This window comes from Phascolarctos cinereus, unplaced genomic scaffold (genome assembly GCF_003287225.1).
Source record: "Phascolarctos cinereus isolate Bilbo 61053 unplaced genomic scaffold, phaCin_HiC Scaffold_2;HRSCAF=192, whole genome shotgun sequence".
Lineage (NCBI taxonomy): Eukaryota > Metazoa > Chordata > Mammalia > Diprotodontia > Phascolarctidae > Phascolarctos > Phascolarctos cinereus.
Genome location: NW_027555625.1, coordinates 120,078,306 through 120,090,765, shown reverse-complemented (window position 1 = coordinate 120,090,765; position 12,460 = coordinate 120,078,306). Strand labels below are relative to the sequence as shown.

Genomic DNA, 12,460 nt, shown 5'->3' with positions numbered 1-12,460 from the left:
ACTGAGGCTCAGAAGTTAAGTAAGTAGTCCATAGTCACACAGCTAGTATATGTTAGAGGCAGAATTTGAAACAGGTCTTTCTGACTCCAAGTGCAGCACTATATCTGTTAGACCAACCTGCCTCTCAGTTCTACACTTGGGTTTAAGAAATCAACTTCCTAAGTACAAGATGGAGAGATCCTGGTTAGATAACATTTTCTGTGGGGGAAAAAAAATCTAGGGGCTTTAGTGGTCTGCAACTCAATAAGTCAATAGCCAAAAAAGCGAATACTATCCTGGATTGTGGCAAGAAAGGCATAGCTTCCAGTAATAAGAGCTGATAATCTCATTGTACTCTGCCCTGGTAAGAGCCCATCTGGAGTATCATGTTCAGTTCTGATACAACATTTCAGGAAAGACATACACGAAGTATAGTGCATCCAAAAAGGGGTAACCAAGGTGAACTAACAAAAGAACATGCCCAATTATGATTGGTTGAAGGAAATGGGGGTGTTTAGTCCAGAGAACTGAAGACATGCCGCTGTGCCCTCTGGAATCCCCATTCTATTGTTTAACTGCTCTTATTCTAGATCTCTTCCCTTTATAATCATTTCATCTTCTTGCACTCTCAGGAACCTCAATCTCCCCAGAAGACACTACATCAGTGATCACCTTTTCCAGTACTAGGTATGCCTCCTACATTCCTTTTGGACTGGCACTGGGCCAGAAGGAAGGGTTTCCTTCTTCCACTGTTTTTCATCTTCCATGTATGTGTTGCCTTTTTCCACTAAAAAAGGGAAAGACTTGAGGGTAAGGACTGCCTTATCTGCTTAAAGGACTACTCCCCCTGCTCCTCACTCCATTTCTAGACTGTCCCTTTGCTACCATCACTCAGCAACATCTCTTCCTTAAAGGGTCACTCCATCTTTATTACTTAATCCAGCTCCTTATCACAGTCATCTGCTGACATCTGGATAATTCTCTTTGTTTTCACAAAGAATTCACTACCTGACTCAAAATTCAACTCTCCATCCCAATCTCTCCCCCTGTTGGAGGACTTCAACATACATATATTGATGCCTCCTTGAGTTGGCCTTTCAGATTATAAAGCTCCTAAAATCCCATGACTTCCAACTTTACTTCAGCTACACATAGGCAGAGTTATATCCTTGAACTAACCAGTATTCTAAATCTCTTCTTTTCATCTACAACCTCTAAATCCTTAAATTTCTCTTTCTGCCTCATCCCTTCTAAACCTATTCTTCATCCTCATAGGATAAAGTCTCTCCTGAAGGGTGATTCCCTCCCCAGGATCAGCAGTTTAGGAAAGACATCATCCATGTTTCCCCTTATTCATGCCTGGGCTATCTCTGTATTCTTCCTCGTTCTCCTCCTCAGCAGTTCCATCGTCCACTCTTGAGAATCATTGCACTCCACCTCCACCATCCACTGCTTTCTAGGTCCCAATAATGTGTTGCCTTTCCTCCCACTAGAAAATACTCCTTAAGGGTAGAGACTATCTTATTGCTTGTATTTCTATACCTGGTACTTATCAAAGGTCTTGGCACAAAGTAAGCATCTAATAAATGCTCACTCACTCTAGGTGTCTATGTATCTATGTATCTATCATCTCTCCATATTCTCTTATTCTATTATCCTTATTCTAGACTTCCTTCCTTCCTTCCCCTTCAATCTTGACCCAGTGCCTATCTCTACCATATGCTATCAGCTACCCTTTTTCTATTGCTAGTCCACCCTTGCCAAACCATAGGCTTGAGTTATCCCCCTTCTTCTCTGTTTCTATTTGCATTCCAAGTAAGAATGGAGAAATAACAGGAATCTACCTTAAGCTCCCTCTTCTCTACTCTGCACCTCAAAATCTCACTTCACCTCCTCCTACTATATTTCCTCCTTTGCTCCAGTCTCTAATGAAAAGATGGGCCTTCTTCTTGTCAAAGCCCAACCCCATTCACTAATGCTCTTAATCCCATCCCCTCCCACTTCCTCTGGAAGCTCACCTCTGCAAGCATTCCTTCTCTCTGATTCAAAATCTCTCTTTACCCAATGGTTCCTTCCTTGATGCCTACAAACATGCTTGGATCTCATCTTTCCTTTAACAATTTTTACTAGGCTCTGCCATTCCATCAAATTTTTATAGCTCTTCTCCCTTTTACAGCCAAACTCCTGGAAAGGGCTATCTACACTCATTGCCTTCACATCTTCATGTTGCACTCTGTTCTCAATCCCTTACAGTCTGGCTTCCAGGACCATCTCTTGACTCACTACTCTGTCATTCTTTGGCTTCCATGATACTGTTCTTTCTGGGTTCTTCTATCAGTTGATTGGCTTATTCTCATTTTCTTCCTCCCATCTACAAAAACTGAATGTATTCCAGCAATCTTTCCTGGACTCTCTTCTCTTCTCTCTATACTTGCTCTGAATTATTTCATCAACTCTCAAGGGCTCAGTTATCATCTCTATGTAGATGACTCCCAAATCCACATATACAGCCAGCATTTTTCTTTTGACCTCTAGTCCCACATTACCAACTGTTTGCTGAACATCTTCACACTGGTTGTCCCATATGCATTTCAAACTCAATATGCTGAGAGGGGAAAGTATTGATTTGTATCTTTTGATTTCTTTTAAAACTAGTATGTCATCTTTGATTTGTTAGGTAATGTTGTCTAAGTTAAACTATTTTTGAGTTCTGTCTTTATTACCCAGGAAGACCTGGGATTCAGGTCCCACCTCTGACATATAATGACTATGTGACCCTGCTCAACTCACTTAACTTCTAAGTATTCCAAGAAATCCTTTTTTTCTTGGATAGGCAATGGAATTAAGTGACTTGCCCAGGGTCACACAGCCAGTAAGTGTCAAGTGTCTGAGGCTGGATTTGAACTCAGGTCCTCCTGACTCCAGGTATTCTATCCACTGCACCACCAGGAAATTCTTAAAGATGGTAAGTAGTAGAAAAAGTGCTGACCTACACTGGTAAAGGGAATTTCTTCACCTGGAAATAGTTCTCTATTCAATTAGATAGTTCTCTATTATTTCCTCATTATTCAATGAAATAGTTCTCTATCATCATCTCTCAATGAATAGTTCTTTATTCACTGAAATCACAGGTCTAATCCCTATCCGTTTTTTTTTTAATTTTTGGGTGGAAGCAATCAGGGTTAAGTGACTTGCCCAGAGTCATACAGCCTGTAAATGTCTGAGATCAAATTTGAATTCAGGTCCTCCTGACTCTAGGCCTGGCATTCTATCCACTGTGCCACCTGGCTGCCCCTTTATAATTTTAAAAAAATAATTACTACCTACTGTAGTAACAAAGCACCTTAAGTATAAATCCACTTATTTAGAATAATGAATCAACTTCCTGAAAGTTGAAATTGCAAACTGTAGGAAGTCACAAAATCTGGGTGTGAGATAACTTCCATCTGGATTCTTCTAATACTACTTTCTGCTCTGGGAACCAGCCTGCCTACCCTTATTATTAAATTTCAAAGTGAATTTGCAAAACATGTTTATTTTTCATTGAAAGGCTAGAGGTTTCTCACATGTGTGAAAGAAAAACTTGGATTTCAGGTACTCACTTTAAAACCTTAGAGGTATTTGGTCAATTTATTAGCTATAGTCCCTCTGACATTCTCACTCTGTTTGTCTCATTTTTATTCTCTGAACAAGTGGGCCTCCCTATTTCCACAATGCCTGAGGGCTATGTTTAGATTAACTATTCTCTTCCAAATAGTTTTTTATTACCCCCTTAGAGCTTTTACACTGAATTCTATTAGGGACAATTTATATAAAGCTGTCCAATGCCAGGTGGAATTAAGTAGCTAGAAATTCCTTATCTGAGCAATAAATGATTGTTGGAGAAGGAAGAGATTGCTAGATAAAAATAAGAAATCAAAGAATTGGGCTTTCTTCCCTGTGGCTCTTTCCAGGTTGGCCTTAGACACTCAGTACCTATGTGACACTGGGAAAATCACTTGACCTCTTTCCACCTCAGTCTTTTCTTCTGTAAAAGGGGAATAATAATAGTACCTACCCCTCAAAGTTGTTGTGAGGATTAAATGAGATAATGTGCATATCTTAAAGTGCTATATGTAAATGTTACCTATTATTGGCTAAAGAATTTTTTTCTTAATATGTATTTGGGGAAAATGTATGTGGAGGGTGCCCAGATTGGGGACCCTCCAAGTGTGGCCTGACCAAGGCAGAGTTCTCCTTATTCCTGGACACTCTATCTCTATTAAAACCATATAACATTGCATTTGCTTACTTGATACCATAACTCACTACTGACTCAAAAGGAAATGCCAATCCACAAGAGACCTACACACTGGCCTCGGAAACAAAAGACCTGAGCTGATGTCTCAGCTCCATTTGCAAACTGTATGACCTTAAGCAAATCACTTGAGCCTTCTGGGCTCCATTTTCCCCAGCTGTAAAATGATGGGGTCGGACTCTATGACCTCTGAATTCCATCCTAGCTCTAAAATTTATGATTCGTATAAACTTCTAGCCTTCTCACTCCAAATCTGGCCCTTCCCTGAATTTGTTTTTATTTGGAAAACAAGATTTACTTAAGGGAGTGGATGGAAATGAAGATGATTCTTTGAAGCCAAAATGAATTAGAGATTCTTTTAGGTCATGTCCTTTGAAGGGTCCAGAAGAAAGAACAAATTGTCCCTTTACATTTAATGGAACACAGATCAGCTGTGATCCATCTGAGATGGTCTATAAATCCTGAGAAAAAATAATTGGGAATCTGGAAAAAATCTGGGTTGATGCCAAATAAGAGAGATGGCTAATATCTATTAGTGAGAGTCCATCTATCAGCCAGCCACTGCAAGATAACTTTCTAAAACGGGACCCCTGTGCAATTAGCCAAGAAGCATCAATAAAGCTGACTGACCAAGACCCAATATACTGCAATCTCATTTACTTCATCTATTGTAGATTCATAGCCTGAAAGAGACATAATGCTCTTGTTCTGCAAATACGGGAAGTAAGACTAAAGGCACATATATCTGTTCTTCCAGAGCTAAATACCAAAAGTAGTAAGAGCCTTCCAAGACGATCTAGTCCAACTCACTCATACTACAGGCAAAAAAACTGAGGTCCACTTGGAGTAGAGATAATAAAATGAAAAGATAGGACACTATGGGTCTGGAATATTCCACAGCTTTGGAAACGTAATTGACTTAAGTTGTTTTTTTTATTGCCAGTAAAGGCTTATGAGAAGAAGAGAGGTATGTTTGGGAATCAATATGATATGAAAGAAAAAAGGCACTGGAATTAAAAACAAAAACAAAACTGGGGCCTAGAGAGAGAAGTTACTTGTCCAAGGTCACACTAATCATTTGTGGCACCCAAATTGTCTGATGCCAAATCTAATGCTATTTCCATGAGATGGACCAGAAGGATACTTTTTGTTGTTGTTTTTGTTCAGTCATGTCCAATTTTTCATGACCTCATTTGGGGTTTTCTTGGCAAAGTTCCTGGAGTGGTTTGCCATTTCCTTATCCAGCCCATTTTACAGATGAGAAAATTGAGGCAAACAGGGTAAAGTGACTGCCCAGGGTCACAATGAAGCCAGATTTGAATTCAGGAAGATGAGTCTTCCTCATTCTAGGCCCAGCACTCTATCCACTCTGTCACCTAGCTGCCCCATCAGGATAGTATGGTAACATATTATTTCCAACGATGGTACTGGTCTTAGGACAAATCATGCTGTGGGGCTTCTCCTTTCCACCCAACAGATTAAAATCTGGTTAAAATAAAAGATCAAGAATAATCTCAAAAGAGAAGAAGTTATTGCAAACAGCTTGAAGCATGGATATGGAAGGGAGGAAGGGTATACCACTGCCAGGCAACCAGACATGAGTAGAACTATTGGTAGGTATTTAAGCCTGAGACCTCTAGGAGACCCAGAAAACAATGCCAAATCTTTCTTTTCTGCCTGGAACCAAAAGAATCTTGAATCATAGAAATAAATGCTAGAATATAGATATTATCTGGTCCAATCTCTCATTTTAAAAATGGAGAGATGAAGGACCAGTTCTTTGGAAAGTGACTTGCCCAGGGTCACACAAAGTACTAAGTAAGTGTCAGAGCAAGGACTTCAACTCAGAATGCTAAAGTGGAAAGTGCTTAGACTCTCTCATCAGAGGAATGGGGTTCAAATCTCACCTGTGTGACCCTAGACAAATCAATTAACATCCCTCAGCCAAAGTCTCCTCACCTGTAAAATATTGGACCAGCTGTTTCTGAGGTTCCACCCAACTCTAGATCTATGAGTTTCCAACTTGAAATCCACCCCTCTCTTTTCACTACCACTTACTGGACAAAGCTCCTCCACAGCTTTGTCTCACCCAAAGGAACCCCCCTATCTTTGGTTTGCCTTGTTCTTGGGATGACCATGCTCACAAATTTCAAGAAAATTAGATACCCCCTTAGAGAAAGGTTCCTTGGACTGAACACACTCTACATGATTGTGCTTGTTCTCTTCAGTTTTTACAGAACTGAGGTATAGGAATATCATCACCATCATTATCATTACAAAAACACTTTATGGTTTCTTAAGGACTTTCCTTACCTTTCCTACTCTACAAGGCATAAATATTACCTCCATGCAATATCTGGGGAAGCAGAATCAGAATGACTAAGCAACCGGTCTAACATCACAGTTACTAAGGGTTAGAAACATAACTAGGAAGCAGGTCTTCTCATTCCTAGTTTAGTGTTCCTTCCACTATATCCCAATGCCTTTCTCACAGGTCACAAAAAACAGGATTAAATTCTGAAACCAACAGAATCATAGAATCTCAGAGACCTCTCCTCTCCTGCTTCCACTACTCACTCTCTGAACTTCTCCTCTGTGTCCCAACAATATTCTCACCAGGAAAATGCCTCCACTCCTATAGCCTTTTCTCCTTTTCTTCTGAGAAGATCCCTCGGCCTATGCAGCCCCATCCTCTGGCCAAGTTCTTCCCGGAACCTCCATAGGTATGCAATATTCCTGGAACCTGGAACTTTTGAAGAAGTGTCAAAGCCTGCCAGGCTGACTTCTTCATTTCTCTCCCTGGATATTTAGTCCAACCCATTCCTCAGCTAAAATCCCCTCACCAATATTCCTGGAAAGATGTCATTTAGCTTTCGCTTCAAAACTTCCAGGGATTGGGGACTTAACATATCCCTTGAGGCAGCCCTTTCCACTTTGAGGTATTTCTAATTTGCAGGCGGCTTTTCCTTACAACGAGCTAAAAACTGCATCCTTCAACCTTCCACCCATGGCTTAACCCAATCACCAAGCTGTCGCCTTGATAGATTCCCAAGCTTTTTCAGAAAAAAAGTCCAATACCCACCACTGAAGGTCAGACAGTAAGGGCTCTTAGAAAGACCAAGGAGTTACTACATTGCCAGAGATAATCCTATTTGTCATCTTCCAAGGTATCAACCACAAGGAAAAGTTATTTGGATTTAGAATGGCCATGATGACCTTAGACACAATGACCTTAGACACAGAAAACAATTAATGGTGGAGGGGAAGGTGGGGGAATCTTTACAGAAAACTTATCTGCTAAAGGTCTGATGTCTAAGATACATAAATATATGTAGAATTAATCTATTTATCTATCTATATTTATATTAATTTTCTATATTTCTATAAATATATATTTATATATCTATATTTACAACAATTCCCTATATTTGTCATTTGCTTTATAAATGTTAGTTTAATTGAAATGAACAGACTTACCATGATCTGGATTTCTCTCTTGCACACTTGGAGGTCATGTTCATTGTTGACAAACATGCGTTTGAGGGCACATTTCATCCCATTGCTTGTCCTCACCAGGAAGACAATGGCAAATCCCCCTATGAAAGAAACAGACAATTTTTTCAAAGTTCATCCAGGCCACTGCTAAGTTAGGTTCAGGCATGGTATTTAATAGATGTATAGCATTAGAGTGGTCTAGGGGGTCAGAACAAATGAGCTCAGATTTCTCTGAAGATAAATCGACACTACTGGTCAGACTGGGCAGCAGCAGACAGGGTCCCTGCTTCTCCTGTGCACAGTGGAACTAACTAAATAAAGTTAGAAAGGCATGGAGAAAATACCAAGAAGGATAGGATGAGAAATCAATCATCAACCCAACAATCCACATTTATTAAGTGTCTACTGTATGCTCAGTGCTAGGTACTAGGTGCTGGAGATATAAGTACAAAGAATCAACAAGCAAAAAGTGAAAAATACCTCACTCTCACCTAAGAACAGACTAGTCATCCATTTTCTTGAGAATAAAGTCAACGTAGGAGGCTTTGTTAATGCTGATGCATTCTCTACTTAGAGACCTGATTAAATGTTGATAATATAATTATTGAAGGTGCTCTGTTTTGGGGAAGGCCAGAAAAGGGAAGGCATAAATTTTCCTCTTCCCTAAAAATGTACAAGCATGGCTCATACGGCTCACAAGTCGTGGGATACATACTCACATATTATGCATTCACATTCAAGAATGTGAATGGTTCAATAACTAAACCCTAACAGAGATATCCCCAAGGAAAGAAAAATCAAGTGACTCAGGGACAAATATTTTTGGCATTTCAATGACAAATTGTTTTGCCTGACTATGCATATTTGTTACAAGACTTTTTATTTTGTTTTGGTTTTGGGAGAGGGTAGTGGTGCCAATGGAACTTGGGAGGAGAGAAAATACATGCTTGTTAATTAAAAAAAAATAAAATTTAATTTAAAAATTATTAAGGGATGGTAAGTCATTTAACCTTTGAACCTCAATTTTCTCATCTATAACATGAGGGGTTTTGCCTAGATGGCCTCTGAGGTCTCTCCCAGTTATAGATATAATAAGGAGTTTACACTGTCAAGGGCAAGACACATTATGTACTACATATGAGCATATACAGAACAAATACAAAAATAAAAGCAAAGTAGTTAGATACAAAGTTGCTAAGGAGGGTGCTACAGTTGGGGCTATCAGAAAAATTTTTTGAGTGTGGAAGGTGGTGAATGAGCTACAGCATTTAGAATGAGGCAGATGGAAGAGATTAGGTACCCAAGATCCAGAAACAACTGAACATATAGCAGAGTATTTAACAAACCCAAGGGCAACAATCACTGGGGTTCTCAACAAAAATTGCTAGGAAAATTGGAAAGCAAACTGGCACAGACCAGGCTCAGACCAACATCTTATACTATATACCACAATGAGCTCCAACTGGATACATGACCTAGATATAAAAGATCATATCATAAACTAAGTAGCAGGGCAGGGAAGAAGATTACCCTTCACATCTATGGCTAGAAGAGTTCTTGATCGAATAAGGAATAAAGAGACTCACAGAAGGTAAAATGGACAATTTTGACTCCATGTAGTTTCACTGGAGATGCTTGCTGTGAGCCTTTGACTAAAAAAAACTTATTTTATTCACTTATGTAATACCCTGGAGAAGTCACTTAACCTCAGTTTCCTCATCTGTAAAATGAGCTGGAGAAGGAAATTGCAAGCTATTCCAGTAAATCTACCAAGAAAACCCCAAATGGGGTCATGAAGAGTCAGATGTGACTGAACAATAACAACAAAAATCATCCATAGTACATTAAATATAAAAGAATAATGAAGATTTTGGCAACCAGGTCCATTTCTATCTGAATCTCAATAAAAAAGATGAGAACAATAATAATAGATGTTTCTACAGCCCATTAAGGTTTGTAAAGTGCTTTACATCCATTATCTCCTTTAATGCTCACAACAGCCCTACCAGATAGGCACTCTTGGTGTCATTATTTATCCCCATTTACAGATGGGGAAACTCAAGTCTTACAGAAGTGAAATAACTTGCCCATGATCTTACAAATAGGTGCCAAAGGCTGGATTCAGGGCAGGTAGGTGACACAGTGGACAGTGCTGAGCCTGAAGTCAGGAAGACTCATCTTTCTGTGATGGTGGGAAATTAAGTGATTTTTGTCTGCTCCAGTTTCTTGAACGCTAAAACAGGGATAAGAGTACCAGGGACTGCAGTGACTGACAGGTTGCAAGGCATCTGTGAAACAAAATTAATAGGCACCAGTTGAAGTGAGTTTGGAATTTTTCTGGCAAGGCTATTCAAAGGTTTCTACTAGTTGAAGGTACTGCTCGTACTGGGGGCAATTAGAGCATGAACAAGAGACAGCTAATTACTGGCTAAATACCTGAGAGACCAGAAGAGGAAGTGTAAAAGAAAAGGGCTTCAGTGCCCTAGGAAGGCGAGAACCCCTGAACCCATGGCAACAGGGCCTGAGAAGGCAAAGCACACTTATGGCAGTTTGCCACAGTGCTTCCCAAGGGCAACAGTCACAGGAGACACAAGCAATAGAGACTCTCAATGTCTGCAGGTATGTTGGCTGAGAGCAGTCACCATTCAAGTGACCTGCAGAGTTTGTCATATGTCAAACAATCTACAAATTAGACTCCCTTCAGGAGAAGAAGATCAAAGGGCTATGGGAGCACTTGTACCTCTGCTTTCCAACTTACTAGGAAGGGTGAAGTGATCCCCTACAGGGCAGAAGAAAAAGAGAGACCATGGTACAGTTGAAAGAGCATTACAGGACCTGATTTCAAATCTCACCTCTTAAATTTACACCTATAGAACCCTGGGCCTCAGTTTCCTTATCTGTAAAATAAGGGGGTTGGATTAGATGACCTCTGAGGTTCTTTCCAGCTTAAATCCAAGATCCCATGAAAAAAAGAATAAGAAGGAATTAGTTTCTAATGCAATACATAGGAATTCAAATCAGAATTATTTAGGGTTGTCAAGAAGTTACAAAGTGGAGGAAAACCACAATGAAAGAAGGAAGAAGATGAAAGGCATTTGGAACATCTAAAGATAGACACTGTATACAAAGTTCTTTACACAAAGGATGGCTCTGGACCTTCTGAAGAGTCATAGGCCTCCCCTTGCTCCATGAAAGGATAAAGATTTACCAGGATCTGTCATTGATCCTGTGGGGAAAAGAAAGACATGTTTGGGGGTGGTAGGGAAGAGGAGTGGAGGCAGCCATATGTTCACTGGATGTGTAAAACTGGGATGTGTAGTCTTCCCATGTGCATATTCAAGATGGGATGGAGAACCCTCTGAGACTTCTTAGTCACACCTAAGGCCTACCACCCACCATAGTGATCCATTTTTGAATCGATAATGTTGCCAGGAATAATCTGGAAAGAATCTCTAGGGATTATGAATTCTTGGTCAAAAAGCTAAACGAAGATTTGTGTTGCAGACAGCATTTTCATCACAGATACCAATGGAAGGGAAGAGAATGGATGTTACGGGAAGTGAACTTAAGATGGTGATATCAGAGAATGGAATCTGGCTTTCTGGACCAAGGTATAATACAGAGGATCAATGAATGGAGTCTTAGAACAGAGGACATCAAGACCCAGGAAGGATCTGTTTGCTTGGAGACTGGCTCATCACATTAAATTAACAGGAAAGAGGGAAGAAGGTAAGTGCCCCAAAACAACAAGGATGAAACTGAAAAACACCAGAGGTCCTCAGTTATCCACAGGAAATAATAAATGGGTAAAAAGGGCAGAAACTGTACGCTTTTGAGGGGCAAAAACCATACTCCTAGATTCAGATGTCTGTGCCCCAATACACAGAGTGTGTTTTCATTGTGAGGGAGATGACTGTGGCACTGTACTCTACTATGGTTCACTGTGACCAGCTGATGTGAGATCCTCTGATTTTCAAATTCTCAAATAACTGCCAGACATCTCCATGCCATTCTGCTATCACCTCAACCTCAACATGCCCAAAACTCATTTTGTCTTTTCCCCTCACAGAACCCGCCTCTCCTCTAAATTTCATTATTTCTATGGATGGCGCCACTAAGCTGCCAATCATTCAAGTGCCTAACTTTAGAGTTATCTTTGACTCTTCATTGTCTTTCAACCCCCACATCCAATCAGTTGAAAAATCCTGATCTTGCCTCTACACCATGCCTTGCTTCTGCCCCCTTCTTTCTATACCCATTTCAACCATCCTGGTTCAGTCCCTCTTCACTTTTTAGCTGGACTACTTGTTACAGCCTTCTATCTGGTCTCCCTCCCTCCAGGTTTTCCCCTTTCCAATCCAGTTATCAATCCAACTTCTCTGAGCAATTTTCTTTATACATAAGACTAATCACATCACTCCATAACTCCAAACTTTTCAGTGGCTTCCCAATGCCTATCAAATAAAATATAAACTCTTAATGGCATTCCAGGCCCTTCAGAATAAACCTCTCCAACCTTATTTCACTTTACTTCCCCACTTCATATATTCTACATTTCAGGCCAACTATATGACTCCTAGTATTTTGCTGTTGTCTCCCACCTTTACGTCTTTGCATACAACATTATCCCCCACACCTGGAATAGACTCCATGTGAATTTCTTCCAGTTAACACCCTTCTCTTTCTTCA

General features: G+C 40.1%; 1 protein-coding gene across 14 annotated transcripts in view; it reads right to left on the bottom strand.

Moving 5' to 3' along the window:
* The window catches only part of AAK1 (AP2 associated kinase 1), a 254,149-nt gene that overhangs the window by 144,609 nt on the left and 97,080 nt on the right, over nt 1-12,460 (bottom strand). For all 14 annotated transcript variants that reach the window (XM_020985375.2, XM_020985378.2, XM_020985377.2 and 11 more), the window contains exon 3: nt 7,754-7,872. In XM_020985375.2, coding sequence (XP_020841034.1) covers nt 7,754-7,872 — 119 coding nt within the window. The remainder of the gene's footprint in view (nt 1-7,753; nt 7,873-12,460) is intronic.